Consider the following 24,680-nt stretch of genomic DNA (forward strand, 5'->3'; position numbering starts at 1 on the left):
ATGGGACAAAAGCAGCATGCAACATAGCTTTCATTTTCTCAGAGACAAGGGCAGGAATCACTTAGAAATGGTTTTTTTTTTTTCTGAAACCTATCCAGAAAGGACCTCCCTGACCCTCATTTTCCCCATGTAAGCTGGTGTCATGCAGCCTGTAGTTTTCAGGCATTACAACTTCCGAGGTCTGGCTTAAAGTAACAGCCAGCTTTAAAACAGCTGCAATCTACTGGGCACGGAGCATGCTGCAAAGGAACATCGGAACAAAACTAAAGCATTAGACACATTTTGATTCTAAGTAATGATACTTAAAAGAACAGCCAAAATTAAACCAGTGACACTCAGGAGACTGCATCAGGTACAAACCCAATCTGGGGGGCACCAGGTCTCATCATAATCAAATATTGCTTCAGCTTTTCCTTTCGAAAGAGTTGCACACTTTAATACAAGTAATTTCCCTCCTAACTTAGGGCTTACTGCAGCAGTGAGCTTCATTTGCTCTCTGACAAGCTGCACATGACAACCATGAGGACAGATTGAGATTTTATTTTACTGCTAAAGGTTCCCTTGCTGCAGTTCATAGCCATTACTCAAAGGATTTTTACAAGCCACTATTTTTAATATTCACACTAAGGAAAAAGAAACCTGTCAGCACTATTTCCTCTTTATTTACTCTGCTAATTTTGTGGCTTTCTGCAACAGTCTAAACCAAATCATTTTCAAAACTGAAATCTAAAAAAAGCTTTTCTAATGTGCCATTTCACATATTAAGCTCCAGAGTGAGCATGCTGCTTAAAATGCTGCACCCTGTGATAAAAGCACTGATGCATCTTTTGTACATGCCCCAAACACAGCCACAGCTTTCTACCCGCAGTGCCTTGGTGGCTAGGATGTTAAATTCATAGTTTGCAAGACGAGCAGCAGCATTACTCTATTCAAACTCAGTGGGTGCTTCTGTTTGCATTTGTTTTGTTATTTTTCAATCAATTCGGACTTAGAAAAATAAAACATCAAACAGTTTGGCTGAATCGCTCCTGGGAACCGTTCTTCTCATCTGTTTGCATACAGGAGTGTGACATGAAAGGAATTACATATGGAAGTACTACAGCTATACCATAGGAAGAAGAGTTTACACCAAATAAGCGTGGCAACATAGGAGTTCAGTAAAAATATATCTAACTGGCCTGCTGACCATGGCCAGATACAGAGCCAAGAGGAACTCTGTGCAAAGGAACTTCAGTTAACATCACACTCCAACCACACAGTATTACCTTAACAGCTTTCAGTTTCTACAGCATTTAACCAGACAGAGCGTGCATCTCAGCAGGGAGGTCTTCAACAGCCTCCAGGCAAAAGAACTTTTCCTTAAGAACACAGTAGCACTTGAAAGAAAAGATGCTGAACCAGACCCTGAGCTAAGCCCTCTCAAGTTGCTCGCTCCTTGCTTGTGTGCTTAGCATGCTATCAACACAAAAAGCCAATAAATTGCTGCCCCTTCCTTCCATGCTTTGTTTTTAAAAGGTTTGTTGTATTTTATTTCAGTTTATTTAAGCAAGATTTCTATCATGGCTGGTATAGAAACAGGCAATTCTTGTTATCTTTGCAAGCACTAAAAAGCCTCTGAAAATACATCTACACGTATTAATTGCTCTGACCTTACAATTTAGCAACTTAAAACTTGTTTATTCACTCTAATCAGCAAACACTGATCAGCGTGTCTTTAAGTCTTGACAAGTTATGGAAATTAATGACATCAGGAGCAGTTCTTTTCAGTTTTTCCTGACCATTCCCAAGATCAATGATAGAGCTAAGCAAAACATTAGCAATAAGACCTGGGAGCTCAGGGTGCTTTCCTGAACACGCAGCTATTTTTCAAGGAACAAATCTAGATCAGCTGTTAGCTCCCTGAGTTTTTCCTGATAGGGTGCACGGGTCCAGATGCACACACAGGAATCAGCTAGAGCTGCTTCCATTCACTTTCTCTCACGCCATACACTTTCGGAGTCACTCCAGACATTGAAAAGAAGGACATGTGACTTATTTCCCCAACCAACAGCTCACAAGGATTATTGCTTTCATGGGTCATTAGACATGTTCCTGCCCTTTTTCACAGTTTTTGTTGCAGAGTGGGGATGGTAGATCAGGACTTCCCGATTCATTTTCAGTTTCAGAAGAAAAATGACAGAGAAGAGGGGAAGAAAAGGAGCATGGGAGAATGCAAGTAGTTTTAGCAAAAGATTTGCCAAAATACACTGAGGAATGAGTGCCAAGCTCTGCCTCTCTTCCCTAAACACCATACAGCAATGGCACACCAAAGAAGGAGTTGGATTTGATATTGAAAGGGCTGTGTCAGAGCTGGGAACTGTTTGCTTCCCTGGTTTGGGGTAAACATCCAAACATTTGTGTGACCAACTGGCCCTCATCATTGGATTTGTGTGCAAACTTCCATACAGCAAAACATTTAGTCTGCATGCACTCAGAGAGGTATCTGCCACTTTTATTTCCCCTCATAATCCAAGAGGACATGGGACACAAGCTATTTTTATTCTGGTGATTTTTTTTTTTAATAGCTGGAATCTCACAATTGGAATGAGGTGAACATTACCCCAAATAGGCAGTCTAACCTCCAGCTCCACATAAAAAGGCTTCCTTGCACTAAGAACAACGGAGTACAGTACTTCTCTGCAACAAGTTTATCATTAATCCTGTGGCGGGGCACTTATTAGAGTGGAAAGAAAAGGCAAGAAGTGGCAAATGGCAATGGGAGACCACGACTTCTGTTTAGCTTTGTTCTTCCCACTCCAACCTGTGGTTATTATTTTTGGTCCTTTGTAAAGGGAAGAAAACCTGCATTTTGAAATCAGCTCTGTGCGAAAAGGACAAGCATCCACTTTTTTTGTGGGATGCTGAGAGCAAGGAGCAGCTTCCTTCCTCTTACTCCTAGCTGCACGTAGCACTCCTACAGGCACTGCCACTGGGAGGGCTCAGTGCTCCATCAGCCCAGTCCCAATTATTGCCCACACACATCATTCCACAACCCTCCCAAAATCCAGCAACTTCATTTTCTGTTTTGCCCCCCTGACACTCCATTTCAGGAGCATGATGTGGTTAAGCTGCACTTCCACGTGGCCCTTGCTCACAAGTACAGAAAAACACAAAAGAGAGGTGGAATGGGCCAAAATGGACCGAATACTTACAAAACATCTGACAACAGTATAAGACAGAGCTGCAGGGAGTTACTGTAGCATGTTTCACTGCTTTCACTAACTGGTAAAAACTAACAGGCCTCAAATTCAACCTCCTAACTACCAGTAATTCCTTGCCAGCAGAACTACAAGCACACTCTATAAAAATGGCCTCTTTTTATTGTTAAAATGTGTAATAAACATCTGAGACAAGGAGAATATTAAGCCTCAAGAGAAACAAAATGTGTCTGGGGAAACAGACAGCAGTCTATGGATAAAATAAATAAGTAACAAAAATTAATTCCCAAATGTAAACTGGAAGAGGAAGAAAAGATTTCGCCTGTAGATTCCCATGTTCTGACCTCTGCATGAACTCCAAGTTACCAGTTTGCAATTACGAGCAGCAGCAAGAATGGAAAGTGCACTCACTGAAAGATCCTGAAGGACCCCAGTCCTTCCGACTTCTTGCTAAGCAGCTGAAGCAAAAGGTCAATTCAATGAACACATACACCACCACTCACCTGACCACATGGTGAGCTTGTTTAAGGAGCTCAGCTGGCAGAAGACTTCTCTGCCAGTATAGTTATCTAACAGCCTGACACAGGGACAGGCACAGGCCAGCAGAGTGAAAGGGAGCAGCACACGTCACTGGATGACAGCAGGGAAGTAGATGGTCATTAGATTGGCTCAGCTGTTCCATAAAACCTCGCCCTCCTGCAAACATAAAGGAAAAAACTGCACCTGATGCGGGAAGGTGTGTTCTTCATTGATGGAGAATCTCAAAAACATCAGTACTACAATCCACTCTTTCCCCACCTCTCTGCCTTCCATTTCTTCTTCTGCCTATGTGATGCAGCTGAAGGCCAGAAGCAAGGCAAGTCTTTTAAGATGTGACTCAGACTTCAGATTTCACACACACAGATCCAGTCACTTAATTCCATAACTACTAGTGTACACCATTTCTGGATGTGCAGATATGCTTTTAGAAGGACTGCTCACAAAAGCACTTGGTTTTCCAGCTATGTGAGTGAAAACATCTCAGTTTATTGTCATTAGCACTGCAATGCACGAGGTACTTCTAGAAGGACTGCCCTCACTCACAAAGCAGGAACAAATAATCCCTCAGCCAGCATCAACAATTGAAACGAATAAACCAGCTGGGATTGACATGATGAAAAATGTCATATTGACAACCTGTACTACTCTTTTATAGAGCTTGGTAGAGGCTTATTCGCAACAGAAACAGTATCACATGTTTCTCAAGCATCATAAATACAGCACACGTTAACTGCTACAAATTACTTGGTTTTAAATAAACAGTACTCCTTCCTGTGGACAACACTATTAGCAGAGGTGACAAGCAGAGCAGCTCGGCAGCAGAACTTGAAGAAGGCAGAAGGAAACTCAGCAACCTTTATTTTGCCCTGTCATGCAAATCAGACAGCCGTACTTCAGTAACACCCAGAAACAGCACCTGGGGCACCTTCCTGCTGAGAACTGTGCCCACATCTGGTGAAAACACTTCCACCCACTGTCCTTCCCATCTAACTACAGTAATGCAGTGGGGTTTGCAAAGGACCTCCCCCTTTCCCAGAGAGAAAAACAATAATTCTGTTTCCTGAAATGCATATTTGAAAGATGAATCTACAGCATTCATGGGACACAAATCATTTGGGGTCCACTAAGGGCTCAGAGAGGAACTCACTGTTTTGTGCATATAGAAGATCCAAAATGCACAAATGACAAGGTGAGATCATTAACCTTTCCCTGCTTGAGGAGTCATTTCCAAACTGCTGGTTGGTAAGGAAACTCAAGAAAGTTGATTCAACAGATCAAGCTCAAGAATTAAAGAAAACCCAACTTTACAAGAAAAAAACCCAAGTCATACGCAGAAGTGCAAAGCTAGCAGCAGGAAAAAAAAAAAAAGGAAAAAAAAAAGAAACAAAACCATCAACTCATTTCCTCTGGCACAGAAAGGAACAGGCAAGTGAGAAGAGCCAAGAATTCTACTTCCTACCATCATTAACCAAATGATGTAAGAGCGCACATCTCCAGACAACCAGACCCACAGTCTTCCACTGGAAATGCAGGAACTGTCACCTGGGGCAGGTAGAGGCACTGAAAATAGAAGCACACATTCTAACAGGAAGGACACAGTAGACAGCTAAAGCCCTTCTGAGATAAATGAGGAGACAGAAAAAAAGGGTGAGAGAAATAACCTTACTGGAGCCCTTCGTAGAATCTTACATGTATAATCATAGAATGAATTCAAGTAACACAAAATGCCTTGTGTGCATTTAAAGACTGGACAGGAAGCTCGGTGCAAACCAGTACACTACGTTGTATGCTGAGTCTGTTATGATAAGTAGAAGAAAAGCTGAACATTGCAAACAAATCATACTACTGAAACCTTTATTCCAGCATATTCTTTAGTTGTCTTTATTGATAGAGGGAAAATACACAAGATACACTCTAGTCATTGAAAATACACTCCAGTCATTGAACTTTGAAATTTTAGCTTAGAAACAGCACAAATAATTGGGATCTTTTTCTTCTCATTTTAACCTGCTAACCATATTTTCATAGTATCATTTGAGCTGGAAAAGACCCCTTAAAGGCCATCTGGTCCAACTGCAATGAGCAGGAACACCTACAGCTAGGTCAGGTGCTCAGAGCCCTGTTCAGCCTAACGTCTTCAGGGATGGGTAATCCACCACCTCTCTGGACAACCTGTGTCAGTGCCTCACTAACCTTACTGTAAAAATCATCTTCCTCATGTCCAATCTAAACATCCCCACTCTTAATTTGAAACCATTTCCACTTGTTCTGTCACAACAGACCCTGCTCAGGAGTCTGTCCCCTTCTTTCTTATAGCCTCTCTTTAGGTACTGAAAGGACACTGTGTTCATACCTGATGCTCTAGGGAGACTTCTAGCTTTACAGTGTATCTGGTTGTTTCCTACAGTATTTACTTTCTTCTCTGCTTTTTGCCTGATGCATGCAACATGATTGAATACGTAGAGCAAATGTGATGCTGACTTGGCCCAAAGTGCTGCCAAAAAGCTCCAGGAGAAGGATGTAGATGGTGGTGGGTTTTTTTTTTTTTCCTGTTTGGCTGGTTGGTTGGCTTTGCTTTTACAGAAACTTTTGGTAATCATCATGCTAGAGGCCACAATACCATAAAAGCGTAATTAAAAAAGAAAAAAAAACAGAATAGCTGCTATTTGACTTCTTAACATCTACTGGATTAGGTGCTAGAGAAATTTATGTTAAGTTACTGCTTAAATTGTATCCAAAAGAACCCCAAACAGACTACTCCAAGTGATAACTTAACCCTCAGAAGCTACAACTGTTCTGAGAGATCCAAAACTTCTGTGAAAACATGAAGACAAATTACAACAGTCACTGGTTAAGTTCAGCTCTCTTTGTGATTAAATGTTTGTACTAAACTAACCGCTCAAGATCAGGGGTGGAAAATTGAAATGGAAAAGTGAAATAGAGAACTTTTGAGAGGATATTCATATATCCAAAAGGAAGGAAAGATTACTGAGCATTCACAAGCCACAATGAAATTCTGAAAGCTAGATAACAGACCCCATGCTGAACTAATAGTGTGAACAGAGTATGTCTTATTCTGCAGCTTAGGATTTTCCTTACAAACTTTTATATCTTAACATTTAAAGAAAACTAAGAAGCAGATCTAGCATGCTCAACAATTGCAGATCTCAGAGTAAACAAGCAGTTCTGCTAAAGACCAAGGGAAAGGAAAGAGCCATTAACCCACTGTTAGCACTGGTGAGTGGTGAAAGAAGGAAAGGGTAAGTTCACCTCACAAGCTCAAGAATTTAGCAGAGTGGCTTCTTGCTGTCATTTTTATCAGGGTTTTCTGCCGTGAGGTCAACTGGACCATCCTTGGAAACCAGCATTAGGTGATACCCACACAGGCTGCAGAATCTAGTCCAGGAAGTTCTACGATGAGCTAATTGCACAGAACAAAGCCTCCAAATTCAGCATCATCTTACGTCTGTATGTTTGGCACACTGAGAGCTTCTCAGTGGCTCACACTGTGTTACTGGTTACTAATTTACAGTGTGGGACAGGTGCTACCTTCACAGACATTAGAGGTGGGGCCAGTTGGTTATCTGGGGGCAACAGTGGGGGCTGCTGGGACCTTTTGTTTAATGGGTAACAGTCCCTCCTCCCCCTCTCCAGAAAGAAAAGCAAACACGAGGTAAGGTTGTTGTTTTCTGATTAGCCTGTGGATCTCCTAGTTACATATTAGCTTTTGTGCATACTAACAAAACAATAAAGCAGCAGCAGAAACTGAGTTGTTTCCCTACCTGTACCAAGAAGTAAACGAATAAAAGGGTAGATTTAAGACAGCCAAAACTGCGTGGGGGAGATGCATTCTTCCACAGGCAACAGCAGTCCAGCCCAATCCCTAACTGCAAGCTCAATGACTTGATCCTCACTAACATGATGGAGCCACAGAAGCTGCAAACATACAGTCCCTGAGGCTAAGTTTTAACTGAAAATTCCCACTTGGTTAGGTAGCCAGATGCAACGCATCGAGTCAGCTACAAAAGCACAGAAGAAAACCTATATGAGGAAAAAAAAAAAAAGTATTGCTGACCATCCATCCCAAGAACTTCATAGCTGAAATTCCTGCCATGTCTACTTGAGGAGGGATTACGAAAAAGATAAACAAAACAAAAAGCGAACACACACCACACAACATGGGTTTAGCTGTAAAGTCAAGCACCTGACCTACAAAAATACTCATCTGTTTGTAATGCAACCCTCTATATCCAAAGCAATACCTCAAAAGCAGGTTTAGGGGAGACCTGGCCAACGCAGACTGTGACGTCTGACAGACTGATTTCAGCAGCTAAACCCTGAAGGGTTTAGATTTTGCCCCAGGCAGTAAGCAAGGCTCTGTGCCAGCTCAGGGGAGAGGCTGGGAGTAGCACCCCAGGCACGAAGCCAGCTGAAGACACAGCACTGAGCTGCTGACAACGGGGATACAGCACCTTTCCCTGGGTCATCGAGCTGGTACTCCGCCAGCATTCACCTGAGGAAGGTGCCAGCATCACTGCCGGCCAACACCACCAGCTTCCCGATGACAGCAATCAGTCAGAACCACAGCAGGTGCCAGAGTTTCTTTCTATAAAAGAGTTAGCTTTCTATTAGCAATGAAGGATGCAAAAAATTAGGCCTACACTGCACAACCCCGGCTGTCATGCCCCCCCAAAATGATGCACAGTCTATGAAAGACAAACTAAAATGGACAAAGCAATGGACCCTTCAATCCCCTTAATTCAATTCTCTCCTTTAAGGCAGTGCACTGTTAGTACCCTAGCAATGAGACTAACACTGAAGTTTTTCAGCTTGATGGTAAAATTATGTAGTGTCCATCCATCTCCAATAATAGCAATATTGAGACAATGAACTCTATTGAGGCATCTAATAAGGCAGATAGTCATTTGCATAGTACATTTTCTGTGACTCTCTGTAATACAGCATCTCAAAGACTCAATTCAGACTATTCTCCTTTCCCACAGACGTCAAAAAAAAAAAGATTCTTTACCAGAAAAAGTAACAATGACCCTTCCCATAATAGGAGAAAGCACAAAATGGGGTTTTCCTGCCTATGATGGGCGCACACTGTTGTCAGTGTGTTTTTATTTGGTTGTGTGCTTTTTTTTCCCTTTTTCCTTTTTTTTTTTTATTAATATTCTCTTCGTCTCTGCTGTGGATTGAAAGCTCAGAAATACCTTTCTGATTTCAGTCTAATAGGCTTCCAAGTAGGAAGCACTCTGAGATCTCCACCCACCAGACAATTTCATCTTTAATTCCTGCACTGCAGTCTTTTCCTTTCATCTCTCCACATTCTCCCCTCCTGCATCGTTTGCTGAATTATTACTTGCTGACCACACTGGGACGTACTACAGTCGCAGCGATGCACTAGTCTGCATGTGAGCCCTGAGTTTTAGGTTAGGCTCTGCAACGTAGTACTTGGGAAAGCTTGCCAACTCATTTCCCTTCCATCAGACAGCCTTGAAGACAACGTGCACACACAGCTTATGTTCTGCCACGCAGTTCAGCTCCAACAACATCTCCAAGCACTGCTGCAGAAAAGCTGCAATGATTATGAACAAGATGAAGAAGAGGAAGGACATGAGGAAGCACCTATATTATTCCCAGAGGTAACAAAGTTACCTTGAACTACATAGGTTGGGCATACACTCAGAGTCATTACTCACCACCCTGATTCCTGACATGAATGCTAATGCCCCTTCTGGCTGTGAACCCCAGCCCTTCGCAGCCATCCCGGCCTACTGTGACTCGGGCCCTGTGGAAATGAAACTCACTGCCATTTTCAGCAAGTCAGTGAAGGTCAGTGGGAACAGGAGAACGGGCTGCCACACAACAGCACCACTGAGGAATGGCGTTGCACTCTTTGTCCAACTTTCTGATTTTATCAGATTATGCCACAGTGTTAACATTGTTTATGGCCCTATTTTGTGTCTGTGAATCACCCCCTCCCAGAGACTCTTCCTCCGCCCGTTTATAAATAGCACCACACACAGAACAGAGCCTGTGAAGCACAGGAGACTTGCCGAAACAAAATAACGTGCATCAGACCAACCATCTTCCAAAAGCCTTTCTCATTTATTTATAGCACTGGCCAGACAGACAGATTCCCACATCTTATAAACCCTGTAGGTCACCATCTCCATTGCTCACTCACAAACAATTCTGCTAATAACAAATTCCCTCTGGTTACAAGTGAACTTCCCCAGCACGCTGCTGCTTGGCACAGGCCTTCCGGAAAGAAAGAGTCTTAAATAAGCAATCTTATGTATTTCTGTGTGTATTTGGAAGCAACGTATGCTTAGCCCAAAAGAAAGAAAGATGACATTATAGCAAAGCAGATACATGACCAGAAGGCTCAGAGAACAGTTTGCTGAAGTCTGAAGGCATGTAACACCTTGCTGAGCCAACACACTGCCCACTGAGCTGCAACAGCAGCCACCCCATGCTTGCAGACGCAGGTCCCCACCAGCCCCAGTGACCAGGCAGCCATGGTAGCACAGGCAACGCTGAGGCTGGAAAAGCCCCTGGCATTCACGCTGCCAGCAGAGATGCAGCTAGACAAGGTAGTACATGAATGCTGCACAAATATCTCCTGCCCAAGTCCACTGAACAGAAACAGAAGACCCAGAGAAGTAGCACTGCCATTCTCCATGGATAAAATTCCTGCTAAGTGCTTAACATGAATGCAGTCCAGCACTTCTCCATTTGATTTACCAGCTTTTTTTCCCCTGCAGTTAATCACATGGTTATTTGTCAGACTAATTGCTCCTTAATCAGCCATAGAGTTAAAACCTGCTATAACAAGATTCCTCTTGAAGTAGGATAAGTCAAACAACTGAAACGTACATTTTGGGGACAGTTATAAGTATTATCATTATGTTTTTTTGTTATTTCATAGACTCAACAAATAAAAAAGACTTGTTTACAGCCTCAACTCAGAAAGGAAAATCCCAGTGCCTGGAAAACATTACATTAGGGTTGGACATCTTTCGAGCCATGTACATGTCTGGTTTTTTGGGTTGTTTTTTTCCTCTTTTTTGATTCTCCTTCTGCTTATCTCAGCACATAGCTCCTTTTCCTTTAGCCTCTCTCAAACAATAGCCAATATTAAACAAATAACACTAAGTACCAATATGAATTATTTCACACTAAGGACTCATTTCTCTGTTCCTGTTCTACAGTCACAAATGCATATATGTTTATATATGATCAAACAGATACATACACAAATACACACATACCCTTGAACTGAAGTATCAAAAATTACTTTCATGCAGAATGATAAAAGAGTAGGGTTCACCTACAAGTAGACAGCAGCACAAACTCAGAACACTCAAGCTGTGTGTCACAGCTCTCTGTTCTCCAGTGCCTCATTCTCCACTCTTATGAAAAGACACGTTCCCAGAGGGCTCAGCAACACTGATCTCTATTATCATTTGAAAATACCAACCAAGGGAATTGCAGAAGTAATACTTAACCTATCATTCGAAGAACGCATTTATAATCACGCTTGATAGCTTCTCTGACTAGCACACAGTGGACTCTGAGATCATAAAACAGGAGTGCATCATAACAACAACAGGAATGTCACGCAAAAAGTCTTACGGACACAAAGGGAAAACAAATCAGGAAGGAGAAAAATTTAATCAGAGGTGACTGCAAAGTAAGGCGTATGTTTCATAATAGGAAAACATAAATTTAAACACGTACATCATAAAAGAAGACAAGCACAACAGAAAATCTGGATAGAAGCTAAGCTATACACCATGTGCATTTACAATCCAAGCTCTGCAACAAACACTATTCTGTCACAAGCACGGGCACTTATTCCACCTCATTTCCATGGCACATAACCATTCATCACCTCCACATCACTATAACCGGCTCCACCCACAGAACTAAAACCTGATTTGAAGTGTGGGAGAAAAGGACAGAGAGAAAGAGGGACGTAAAGAACAGGACTGACTCTCAGAAACAGCCTTTTTAAGGAAAGATAATAGTGAAGTTTCATATTGACAAAAATGATAAAAAAACACTTGTCATGTTTCTGAAATTTTAAAAAAGGAACGGTATAAGAGATGAAGGCCATCAGGGAAGGATTTGCAGTTAAAATGACTCACTGTACTTGGGAAGACACGAGGAAGACATCAGGAAACTGAGTGCTTCATATAGAAACCAGCATATTGCTATACAACCAACTGTACCTGCACAAAGAAAACTCTCCAAGACTTTACAGAACGGCTGCAGATTCCACTTTCTTAAAACTTTAATAGGGTTATCTGGCACAGATAACAGGATTTAGGGAGAAAGGGTCTGAATGCCAGGCTGCAGCACGGCAGTGCTAGAGTTAGGTTTCACCAAGCCTCCACCAGGCTGCAAAGACCCAGTAAAACTGGGCCAGGCTGGTGCCTATCTCAGCTTGAAAGCTGCTTTAAAACAAAAGCAAGGGCCCTGCCTCTTTGGCAAAGCCAAACTAGGGGAGTCACACAGAGACACCTTGCATCGTTATCACAAATTGCACCCCGGCAGGCTGACGCTTCCCCAGCAATTCCCTCTGATGAGAGGGCTAGCACTGAGCAAAGGCAAGGAAGTGGGACTGAAAGAGAGAAATGTGTGCCCTATGCCCTGCCACCACGCTCGCAAAGGGCACAGATTAAAACTTAGTCAGAATTCCAGCTGCTCATTTTTTCTAACGTTTGAATGCTGGGTTTTGCTGCCACACAAGCACTCCCTAAATACAGATTGTGTACATGCCCACACGTATGCTTAAAAAATACACGCATTCAGGTACCTTAGAATAGAAACTGCCTTCATATGTATTGCCACAACAAGAAGCAAGGCTACCCCACTCTTCACTGGGTGGCTTTGACTGCCAGCAGATACAAATCACCACCAATGTGTTATACATATGTGAGTAGCACACAGCTTGTAGGCTTTTGCTACGTGAGGTTACAAGTTCAGCACTAGCTTCCTAGAAATGCTTCCTACCAGTCTGAAGAAGTATCCAAATTACAGGCAATAGTGTCATATTAACACAGCTGTCAACAGCGCAAAGGGCTGTGGGTGGGGGTTGAATTTTACCTCTCTCTCATTTCAGGAAGAGATGTCTCATCCCAACAGGAACTAATTAAAAAGAAGGGGGGGACTGGCCGGTTTATTTCAGAAATGAATGCAGTTCAGATCTCTTAATGAAACAGCACATACTCGGGCAGTGCTTCAACAGCTGATGTACACTGTTAACTTACGCAGGCTTCTGAAGTCTTGCTCCTTGTGGACACTGTGTTTACTCATTATCCTTCCCCAGCAACCTACTTCCTTTCCTTCAGAAACTTCTGTCTCTCTGTTCCTGGTTTCTTCGAGATGACCATGTTGAAAGAGTGCTAACACTCCAAACAAATTAGTTTCTCATATACTTCCTTTTGCGTCCTCAGCTGTGCCCACACCTGGTTCTCATTTTGCTCCCTCCAATAAATTAAAACAGGGATAGGAACATCTCAAGCCAGAGACTTCCAAACACCACCCAATTCCTACAAACCACAGACTGGCTATTGTGCTTCAGGACACCCATAAACAAAGTGTGGATTTTCTTCCTCAGCAAAAAGAAGCATTAGCTGTGCAATCAAAGGCAACAACTAGGTTTGTTTGTTATGTACACTGCACACACTTTGCAGCCAGAGCAGTCTGATGACGGCCACCAACATATTGATTTTCCCAGCATTTCAGTATAACGGGTGTTGGCTTTGCCCCCATTTCTCAACAGGATCTGACAGACCTGCAGGTGCAGTTTGTTCCCCAGCCCCTCCACTCCCCTTGCTGCCCCCGTTGCCCTGAGGAGCTGTTTCACAGCTCAGATTTGCTCCAAGACAGGCTCAGCATCACAGACCACTAAGTGCCTGCCAAGGTTCTGTACTGTCTCAGTCACGCTCCCATCCCCTTTTCCAGGGCATTAAGAGTTTTACCACAGGCTGCCCTGTGTCTAGAGGTGAATGTCTATCTCATAGCACAAGAAAGCCTTCCCCATCTGCGCCTGCTGCAAGAAATGCCTCTCCTATCTACAAAGCCACAAGAATTAATCAATTCACTTGGAGAAGAATGGGATGAGACCCCACAACCCAGCTTCTGTCCAATTTATAACCCATTCATGACCAAAAGGGAATACTGTATTTGTAGGATGCAGGAAGTCATGCAAGTGGAGGGGTTTTTTTTGTTGGTTTTTTTTTTCCCTTCAGCTCTCATTTGTGACAGTTCATGGCAGAAGTGAACCCTGGTGGAGACAGATGCAGTGGGGCACTATGCTCACTTCCTACATGCACCTGGCAACTGACAAAGATATATATATATATATTTTTTTTTTTTAATATATATATACATATATAAAAGTTATTGCCAGAGGTCCTAACATTATTGAGATCTTTTAGCACTAGCTGTGTACAAGCACAACACTGATAACTTCCAGGTCACAAAACACAGCCAGCTCAACAAGGGGGAGGAACGTGCAAAGAGAAGATACAATGGGCAGCAACTGGAGATTATTCTGATCAGTGATAATATGAAGCCTTGCCTTGGTTTACAAAGCCACAGCTCAGAGAACCTGCCCCAAGAGCTTGGACAGCTTGAACTCACACACGTGAGAGACTGTGAAACTCAATCTGGTAAATCATCAGAGCACAGCTGGAAATCAGAGCCATTTCAGATGCTGGCAATTTGCTTAACTGCTAGAAGGAAAGGTACCACATCATATCTTACTTCCTTGCAGCCTGCAATGACAAGCTTGATCTGCATCGTTCTGGAAACATCCTGTCTATCCGCCAGGTCAGGTAAGCAGCTCCTCTGCCCTCAGACAAATGTGGACATCTCAACCTACTGCAAGCCCTAACAGATCTCTGCCATTAACTTAACCCATAAACCTTTAGCAGGATTTCAGAAGTCCTACAACATCCCCAGGAAGTGGGAGCAGTAAATGTCTTGTTTCAGTAGAGCAAATATCAGCTAACCCTATTGCTTAAAAGGGAAACTCAAGTTCAGTTCCCTCTTATCTTTTCCACAATGTTCTGTAGGAGGAGACACAATGTTCAGCTAACCAGGTTTTACTGCAAATCTCAGATTAACACGGCTGAAATGAAGTCACCTGAAATCAGCAGTGAGAAATACTGTACGTAGAAATGATTCCAAATAAACCTCAGCACGTAAGATACTCAGTTTCTTTCCTACATCCCTTTCTTTTTCCAAGAGAATCTCAGATTTCATTTCTGCAGCCAACACTGCAGAAACAGGAGTGCGGGGTGTCACTTCATCACTGGCAGCAACTGGTCTGTGGCAGAATTGGACACTGCAGCTTACTATTCTTCTTACCTTTAGAAGGAGCTGAAAAATAGTAGCAACTGTGTCAGCTGCCCTGAGCAGCCCTAAATGCAGGCACAGCAATAAGCACCACGCACACTGCTCTGAGGTCGAACCCTAAACGCACTGCACAGAATTTTGCCCTTACAGGGCATGGTGAAGGTCATGGGGAATGACCTTCTGCCTTGTAACAGCACAGTGAGAGGGCAGAAGGTTTGCTAGGATGGAGATGGAGCTGCTTTGTGAATCACCCATAACTTGCACCAGGGAAAGAACAGTACCTTCCTACAAGTCAAAAAACAAAACAGCGCAGGTTAAAGAAAAAGACACTTTTAAAACATATTTTAATTTTGTAGGCTACTCAAACTTCTAGAAATCTAGAAGCAAACTATTTTACTTGCACTTCTGCAGCGAAGTCCTAACTGTAAGGAGAGCTAGGACGCATTACTAGGAGATTACAGAGATAAAGCAGAGGAAAAGCTAGCTCTGTAGTCAGTAATTGCCAGCTCTGGCCTTCTGTTCACTTATCCTGCAGTGTATGCTTCTCTCACTGAACCAGGAAATAGTTCAACATTTAAAAGCACGAAGACTGAGTCAGAAGACAATAGTTAAATACCAGTTAAACCACATACCGTGGGTCAGTCTTGTAGTAGTGGGAAATGAGTACTGCTTAAGGCGGTTCCAGATATTGCATCCACCTGCAAATATTTGCTGCTGGCTAGAGCTCAACACGTACACTCTCACTAGTAGTGCCTGTACTTTGTGATACATTGCAGGCAAGAAAGAAAAAACGTTTGCTTAACATAGAGTACAATAAACTCAGCCTATGCTATAATCATCAAAAGCATACACAGCCTGGTTGAGGGGATGTTTCTAAGCAGGTTATACAATTAAAAAGTTAGTTGACGATAACTGCTTTTTTTTTTTCCCAAGCAGTTTAAGCTTTCATTTCATGAATATGGAATCTTATTAGCTGCTTTAATGACAATCTTTTACTTTGAGAGCAAAGCGGAGATCAGAACACGCAGTGCCACAGAGGAATCGGGCACGTGCTCACAATAAAAGCACAGAAGCAATTACACTTTCATTACGTAGCCTCAAACCCACATAAAAATACCCTGTGTTAAGACATTCATATCTTAGACCAGCTACCTTCCAGCAATAATGAAAAGCCATTACAACTGGAGAAAGAGACGACAAGATAAAAATGCACTGATGTGATGCCAGAGGACACTGGCCATTAAAATCTTATAAAGGAATAGCTAAACACTTGAGAACAATATTTCATCTGTAATTGTCCAGCTGGAAAAGATGCCTTTTTGCAAATGGATTCAAAGGAAATTTTTTTAGACGTTGGCTGCCTAGCTTTTTTATTTCTAAGTATCTCCTAAAAATGTTAACATCTTCAAATGCAGTCCTTGATAGAAGGCATAGACAAAGGGATTTTTTTATAAGGGACAAAGGAAAATATTGTTTAGATTTATTAAATGCATAAAATTACCTATATTGTCACAGAGATGAAAGGACAAAGAGCCAACAGATCTAATTTCAGATTTTACAACCTTGCCCTTCTCTGAAGTTATATTTTAAAATCAAACTTGAGTTAACACACTTCAGTGTCTATGAATGCTTTGCCTGAACTTAGAAATAGTTCATAATATTATAATGTGGGCGTGACAATGCATTTAATTTATGATGGATAATTCAAACGAACACATTCCATTTAACAGCACGCTTTCAGTTTGTTGAAAGAAGAAAGGTTCGTTAGGAAAAAATAACTGTGTTGTCTATCAGTCACTTAAAAAAACATCTTCCCTTTTTCAGTTTTTCGTCTCAGAAATGTTTCCACAATTTGGATTTCAACCTGCGGAGTCTGAAAGAAGAAAGTATTTTGATTCCTCAGATGCTAACGTTGTCCATCTCATGTAGGCAGCATCTTGGACTCCTTTCTCCAGCAGTTGGATACATCCATTGGTAACCAAATCTAACACACACACCTGCTGCATGCCAGCTAGAAACACCAGATCCTGACTTCAGCACTGCGCTGCTCATTTCCCCCTGGTGCCCAGCTGTACAGAGCTATCATGCAGAGGTGAATTCCCCTCGCAAAGAATTATGCAAACTGAAATGAAGATGATGAACTTCCCCAAAGAAAGGTCGGGTTTTTTTTCCAGTTTTGTTGAAGATGCACATTAAGGGCTGTGGGAAGGGAAATGTATTCAAGTATAAATCTATTGAAAGTGAAATTCAGTTAATCAGGTATAGACGTTGCGCTGGTATCATGACCAGAAGCTATTATTTTATTTTGCATTGAGCTCTAAGCCTGCAATCAGAAGTGGCTGATCCTGAAAAGAGGCTGAAAGAACACCGGGATTTAGAAAACATAATTCACATATCAGAGAAGCCATACGCTGCCAATAATCCCCTAAACCTACATTCTGTTATAAACGGATGATTATACGTGCAGCATCAAGAAAACATGAGAATTCCTATGCTTGTTTCCACTGGGGAAATTAATAAAAGAAAACTAAATCTCATGTCCTAAAAGGACCCTGCCAATTTAACACCATTCATCTAGTTTCCTCCTTGACTGAGTATTTATAAGTACATAAAGCTCCTGGAGTATGAGTGAGAACAACTGAGCACAATCACAGAAGTAGGAAAACCCAAGCTGCTGCTAAACTTCCTTACTAACACAACACAATTTTGCATATGTAGATGTAATTCCTACCACAGGCACACCGTTTTTTCCCTTCACACTGGTTTTCTTAACTGCATCACAATTTAACATTAGAATGTACATTGAAACCTTGGCACACCCAATGCTGTGCCAGAAGCACTGGCAAGGCTGAGTCACTTTCTCTTCACGGTTCCACACAGCTACACTACACTACGGCAAAACCAACGTGCATGTCTTCCACCTGCACCGCAGAGGGAGATGGTACAAGCTTGCTGCTTTCTCAGCCAAAGCTATGTCTTGATGTCAGAGAGAGCTGCCAGCACACAAAATGCTGTTTATGCAGACTGTTGTGCCCAAACATCAAGCTGTAGCTTTCTTTGTCCACAGAGCTCCTCCTCATCACCTTGGCAGCATCCTCCTGACTCACAGGGAGGGCAGAGCACTCCCAATCCGACCCTGGGCACCCACCTGCCTTTTGCAGGGCTCTTGCCTTATTTCCAGCAACCAAGTCCCTAGAAATCACAATTTGAAAATGAAGACTCCAAATCAGATACGCAGATATAGATGTACCACTGGTGACCTGCTCGCGTGTGTACCTAAGAAAAATAAACAAGGAAACACATCTAAAATGCTCTGAGGTAACAGAATCAAAGCACATGAGGAAACAATGAGAGTCCAACCTAAGCTGCACAGTAATGGGGAATGAAGAAACAAAAGTCATCTACATTCCTGCAAAAAACACTCTCCAGTGCCACCTCCCTCTGCAGAGACAAACCAGCAGCAAACCAGCAAGAGTCATGCTGGCACATCCTTGGCCAGGAGTCTTCACAGAGGTATGGAGAGTTCCCTGTCTTACCACCCATCTAACAGCACATCCTAAAACAATGAATGATTCATCTCGATAAGCACTATAAAGCAATTCCACTGAAGCAGGATGAGCAGAGGCACCAGAAGATAAACTTGAAGCTCTCAGAACATGTGAGGCTACGCTCCCCAGTAACAGGCTGAGTTTTGACAAAAGCTGGCTTGCACAAATAACCCTTTTCTGGGGAGCACTCCTGACAAGGCTAGGCTCAACCCAACTCCTCACAGGCTGGCAGGTAACAAAAACAACCTCTGAGAACATTGCCAAGAGGAAGTAAATGATTAATCTGAGAAGGCACCTTGAAACAGAGCCATCTGTGTTTTTGACATAGCATATAAAATCCCAACAAGAATAAGCTCTCAGACACCTACGTCTCACCCCTCACCCGAGCTGAGGTAGCAGAGCCACAGCACTTCCAGGCTCAGGCAAGAGCAACGCACAGATCCAGGACTGGATGCCACCCTCACTCATTCTTCAACTCAACAGTGTCAAACAAGAGAGCTAAGAGACTACATCTGCTTACCAGGCTACAATAAACAGACTGTAATTTACAATAAAGCCCCAGACCAAGGGTCAAGCCTTTCCTTGATGATTTTATAGGCTCAGAAGCAGAAGTTTTTTTTACCTTCAGTGGGGGTGGAATTTCACAGCAATTGTTCCTTATGCTCTGCCTCTGGCCCATATGGTGCACAGTAAAAAGAAAACAGAGCTATGGTATGTAGATGGCATTCTCCTGCACACCGCAAAACCAAACCAATCAACCAAAAGACCACAGAATCTTTCCAATAAAGAAAACAGAAAACCCCAACATTTTTTTTAAGAGAGGCAACCAAAACACTGCACTTATTAGGAACTCATCAGTGACATTCTGGGTATTTCTTTTACTCAGTTAGTTTGGCTAAAACAGTATGAATCAATTAGAAAAGGTGGAAGCACACCAATCAAATGGGAGGTAGAAGAAGACAATGAAAGAGAAGCTAAAAATGAGGTGTGCAGTACTGGGCAGAGCAAAACTTCTTGACGTTCCCAAGCACAGGGCTCATTTCAGATGCAGGCTTTAGTCTCCTTGCCCACAACTGGATCCTGGTTCAGCAAAGATCAGTTACAGTCCCACAGGTCTGGTATGTCAGCAGGTGCCAGAGCCGCTCCTTCTTCTGGATGTAGCTGTAGTTACAATTTTCACTACTCTGAGATGCATATGAATGCACAGTTTCCTTTTCTCTTGCTGTATTTCTGTGGAAGTGGCTTTCTTATGTGGTCCAGAGTGTGGCTGTGGGAAAAGAGCAACGGTTGTACTACAGGCTTCTAATTTGTTCTTCCAGTTTACTGGTGGTAGTAGGAAAACAACCATGAAAACATTCAGTGAGATTCCGAATTACAGCAGCATCAGACTGCCAGTGCTGCACTTTCATGCTGCCCTGCCTTTTCTGCCAAGTGCCCACAAACAGCTCAGAAGATAACTAAATGAGCCGTGACTTTATCGATCCAAGTCTGTTTCGACCACATGTATATGCCCATTCTTTGCTGGATTACAGAAATACCTTTCCCACTTGATCTTGGATTTTCTCCTGGAATTTTGGATTAACAGGGGCCTGTTTATGTGCAGATACATTTGGAAACAGCTGGAAAGCACTTAGAGAAAAGCCTTGGTGCAGCTTTCCAGAGTAGCGCATCTGTTTTGTTCTTCTCTTCCTGCACATGCCTGACCACCTCCTTCCCCACACACAGCTTTCTAATGTTTCGCATTAGCACATGCTCACCTACACTAACTTGCTGTATCCCATCACAATTAAAGTCCTCCTCTGCAGTCATCTCCTGCTGAAATCTAATTTCCCACTGATGGTTCTATTTAAGGCGAGGTTCTCTTTCTCTAGCAGTAGGCCCTTTCTGCTAAGAAAAAATCAGCTAACTCCTCCTATACTACCAGTGACTTTTAATGATGTTCAGGGCACTATTTACGTTCAAATTTTGGAGTCTGACAAAAAGCAGTCCCATCAGGCTAGCAACCAGCTGTGCAGCAACTGATTGTTTCAATGGCTTTTCTCTACTTTGCTCATAGAAGGAATCTTCTTTTAAATAAGCAAAGCAACAAGAAAAAAAAAAGAAAAAAAGACTTGAGATGGGTTTCATATTTATAAACATAAAATTCCCAGCTCCCAATCACTCTCTGATGTTGCTGAAATACTCATCCCATGATATGCTGTAATTCTAGTAGGAAGGAGGAGGTGCGCAAATTAAAGTAGGATAGATGTGCACAAATTAAAATGGTATGGATTAGGAAAATCCAGCCCTACACAGTAAGCAACCAAAAAAAATTCAAAACTAGCAATTTCTCTCATATTTAGGAACTCCAACCAAAAAAATGTACATGCCATGAAAATCCTCAACAAAGACTGGCATGTAGCTCATATAATTGAGGAAGTACTAATAATAGTGTGGCTGTTTGCACAGACAACATTTCCACTGTGGGCTTGAATTCAGATCTCAAATATCCAGAAGAAGATATTTTGTTGTGTGTTGCTGGCTGGAGACTAATACCCGAGTACTGGAGTCCAATTGAGTGTGCTGCAATATGCAGGCACTGTGCACATCCATGCCACATGGAAAACAGTGGCTTTATCGCTTACTATGGAAGGCGTACACACTGTCTGCTCTTGTTTTGAACACACAGAAGCTCTTGAAACAAACCTATACTGTGGCTTAGTACAAGAATGGAAGTGCATTTCAGCATCAGCCATCAGTCACCACAGAAAACTACTTGTCCTGACAGATAAGAAATACATTTCCAAGCTCCTCTGACACAAGTGAACACAGTTCACAGCCACAGCTTCTCATTCTGCTCTAACAGCCTAACTCCAGGCATGCTCAGGTCTCCAGATCACCAATGCCCAGAGCTGTGTTGCTAATGGTGGTTGTTAAAGGTTTTACTTTGGAAGACTATCTACAGCAGCAGGTAGGCAGCCTCACACTTCTCAAGCTTTAAAAGCTCTCTTTAAAAGCTCTAAACGAGCCATAGGTGTATTTATGCCAAAGCATTTGGTAAATGTTTTCATTAACAGGACTTAATGTAACATTTCTTTTTCTTTTACGTGATGAGGATTACTTAGAATAATTTTACAAACTAAAATGTAGAGTGCCATCTAAGAGAAGAATCAACAAGGATGATTAACAGTGACCAATATATAGCAGAAAGAAACTGATGGGCAATACACACATAGCAAGCGCACATTTTAATGCAGCAGTGATTCATTAAAACTCCTCAGCTGGAAACTCAGATCAGCAATTAAGTCATAATCCTCTGTAATTGACTCACACAGCATCACTGAGAGTTTCTGTGCATGGAATAAGCTTTAGGAACAGGCCATTGAGAGCTGTGTAAAAGGCAGAATTCCAGACTCAAACAAACAAATAATTAAATAAATCTTAGAGCTGTTATTTTTGAGTAGTGGATGTTACACTGTCATATCACTAACAGGATCATTCTCAAATCACTTGCTATCCTAATAACACAAAAGCAAGGTTCCTTTGTTTTGCTTCCATTTTAAAGAAATTCTAACCTTGACCATTATTTTGTAACTTGCTAAGAAAAAAAATAAATAGGGAAGATGTTTACCCTTGAGTAAAAGACACCACAGAAAGATCATATGCCTATCACACCACTAAGGAGCTGCTGTGACACAGCCGTTCCACAGTGTGGGATGCTCCCCAGCCCTTGTGTGTGCTGGGCTGACAACGCTGTCTGTGTTAGGAGCGCTGTCCCCTTATCAACCCCACTGCTGCCATCCAAGGAAACGTGGAGGCCAGATCCAGCTGAGCCACCTAACGCTGCCTTTCCCCTCATGGGCTGGCAGGGAGGATGTAGGCAATAGGCAGTAGATCTTCACAGCAATGCGTGAAGCCTGCTCACGGCACACACCTGCTGGTCCCACCAGCTGCTCCCTTCCTCATTCATCTGCTAGGTAACTCCCCAGGTAGCCCCAGGCCACGTCCCCACACCTGCACACATACCACACATGATTGACATCAGCCAGCTCTGACATCTGCCTCAGCCCGTGCCAAGAATGCAACCACACAGAGCAAAACTGTTCCCTGTTAAGACACCATCCTGACTTTTAGATATCAAGACCATAGGAACACTGCTTGGATGGAACGGGCAGCAACACTAGCCATGTATCAAGCATTCATTCCCTCCAAAGCTTTGTTCTGCATCCTTACTGCTAGTATTAATGGATTATACAAGTCTAACACACTTTTTTTTTTTTTCACACGAGTCACCCTTATCAATCCAGAAGCACCAAACTGAAATTAAGCTATTACAAACAAGTGAATGATTCTTCACTACCATGCCATCAGCAAGGATCCAGTTCCTACCCGCAAAGGGCCTTTCCACCCCCCACACCCATCTCTCTCACAAGACCAAGAAGGGATCTTAGTTAAGGATGAAAACTTCCCAAGGCGCTGACCAGCATCAAGAGGGCAGGTAAGCGGAGACTCCTGACACCAGCCTTCACATTTGCAGGTGTGCCTAACATCACAACCAAGGCTGTCAAAACTTGTTGTACTCTCAAGACCATGACAGCGTGATTTTCAGGCTCGGTGCAATAGCAAAGCAGAGGTGTAACTACAACATCCTATCAGAGCTAGGTGACTACAGAGCAAGGTGCCCAAACTGAATAAGGAACTTCCATAAGGAGGAAGCAAAGATTTAGGATAGACACTGTCTGTAATCACGAGCTGGTACCAGTGTAAGATTGGAAAAAATAGCTAAAACGTAGCAGTGGTATAATCCTGCTTTGTAACTGTCAGGGTGGACTGAAATACAAGCCAGGCGGGGGGACTGTCAACACAGATTACTGAGCATTCTGGTCCATACCCACACGTGTTCACACTTCCATAGGAGAAGCTGTTGAGGCAGAGCAGCCCAGCCAGTATTTCTGGAAGCAAAAGTTCAGTGATCCCTGAAACATTAGAGTTTGCAGCAGACACAATGCGTACCTACTGTTACGGTGTTAGAGTCATTAACCAAGAGGAGCACGGGGTGAAGGTCTGTGCCAGCCCACGATGGGTGCATTGCCGGGCAAGGAACGACGATTGATAATGACCAAAAGATGTTCTTAGAAGAACAGGCAGCGTATGCCCGGGCACTGAGGGAGAAGGCCTGCAGCACAAGGCGTGCTGACGGAGGCCTCTGGCTGACCTGCAGCCCCACGCAGCCAGCTCCGCTCCCTCCGTGCCCTGGCACGATTTTTCCGCCAAACACCCACTCCCGAAAGCCACAACCCAGTGGGCGACGCGGCATCGCCGGTACGGGAGACGAGCAAAACAACATCACTGATTAACCAGCGGGCACGCGACGGGAGCGGGCTGCGATACTTAGCGAGAGAGAGGACGGGAGCCGTCCCCGCCTTCCGTAACGCAGCTGTCGGCGAGGCGGGCTCCCACCTCCTCCGCATCCCCTCCGGTGCCGACGGGCGGCCGCCCTCCCCATAGGGCGATGCCGGGCGGGGCTCGGACCCCGCGGGGAGGCCGCCGCCGGCCCCAGGTGAGCGCCGGCGCTCTCCGCGGGCAGCTTCGGCGGGGACAAAGCCCGAGCCGCCCGCACACCTGCCCGCCGGCCGCGGGCCTTCCCCGCGGGGGCAGGTGCGGCGCCCGGTAGGAACCCCGAGCCCGAGCCGCGGTCTCACCTCGGCGGGCAGCAGCAGCAGCGGCAGCAGCAGCAGCGGGCAAGGCGGGAGCAGCGGCAGCCGCCCCATGGTGGCGGAGAGCGCTCCCCGCCGCGCGCACGGCCGCTCAGCCCGACGCCGCCTCCCCCGGAGACATGGCCGGGCCGCGCGCCCCGCACCGCCCGGCGTCCCACCCCTGCACCGCCCTCCCGAGCAGCGGCGGCGCCGCGCCCTCCCCCTAGCGCTCCGCGGCTCAGGGCGGGGCCGGGAGCCGCCGCCGCCGCCGCAGCCCGGGGGAAGCCCTGCGTGGGGCGGGCTGCGGGGGCGAGCGGGACGGGCCGCCTCCCCGCGGCCTA

The 24,680-nt window shown here is 43.9% G+C and overlaps 1 protein-coding gene across 2 annotated transcripts in view; it reads right to left on the reverse strand.

The window, feature by feature from the left end:
- The window catches only part of PTPRJ (protein tyrosine phosphatase receptor type J), a 64,619-nt gene extending 40,201 nt beyond the window's left edge, over positions 1–24,418 (reverse strand). For both annotated transcript variants that reach the window (XM_065755223.1, XM_065755222.1), the window contains exon 1: positions 24,346–24,418. In XM_065755223.1, the coding sequence (XP_065611295.1) occupies positions 24,346–24,414 (69 nt within the window). In that variant the 5' untranslated portion in view covers positions 24,415–24,418. The remainder of the gene's footprint in view (positions 1–24,345) is intronic.
- Positions 24,419–24,680: the final 262 nt, after the last annotated feature.

The sequence above is a fragment of the Cyrtonyx montezumae genome, unplaced genomic scaffold, assembly GCF_038088225.1.
Source record: "Cyrtonyx montezumae isolate F1298 unplaced genomic scaffold, pur_monq_1.0 scaffold_10, whole genome shotgun sequence".
Taxonomy (NCBI): domain Eukaryota; kingdom Metazoa; phylum Chordata; class Aves; order Galliformes; family Odontophoridae; genus Cyrtonyx; species Cyrtonyx montezumae.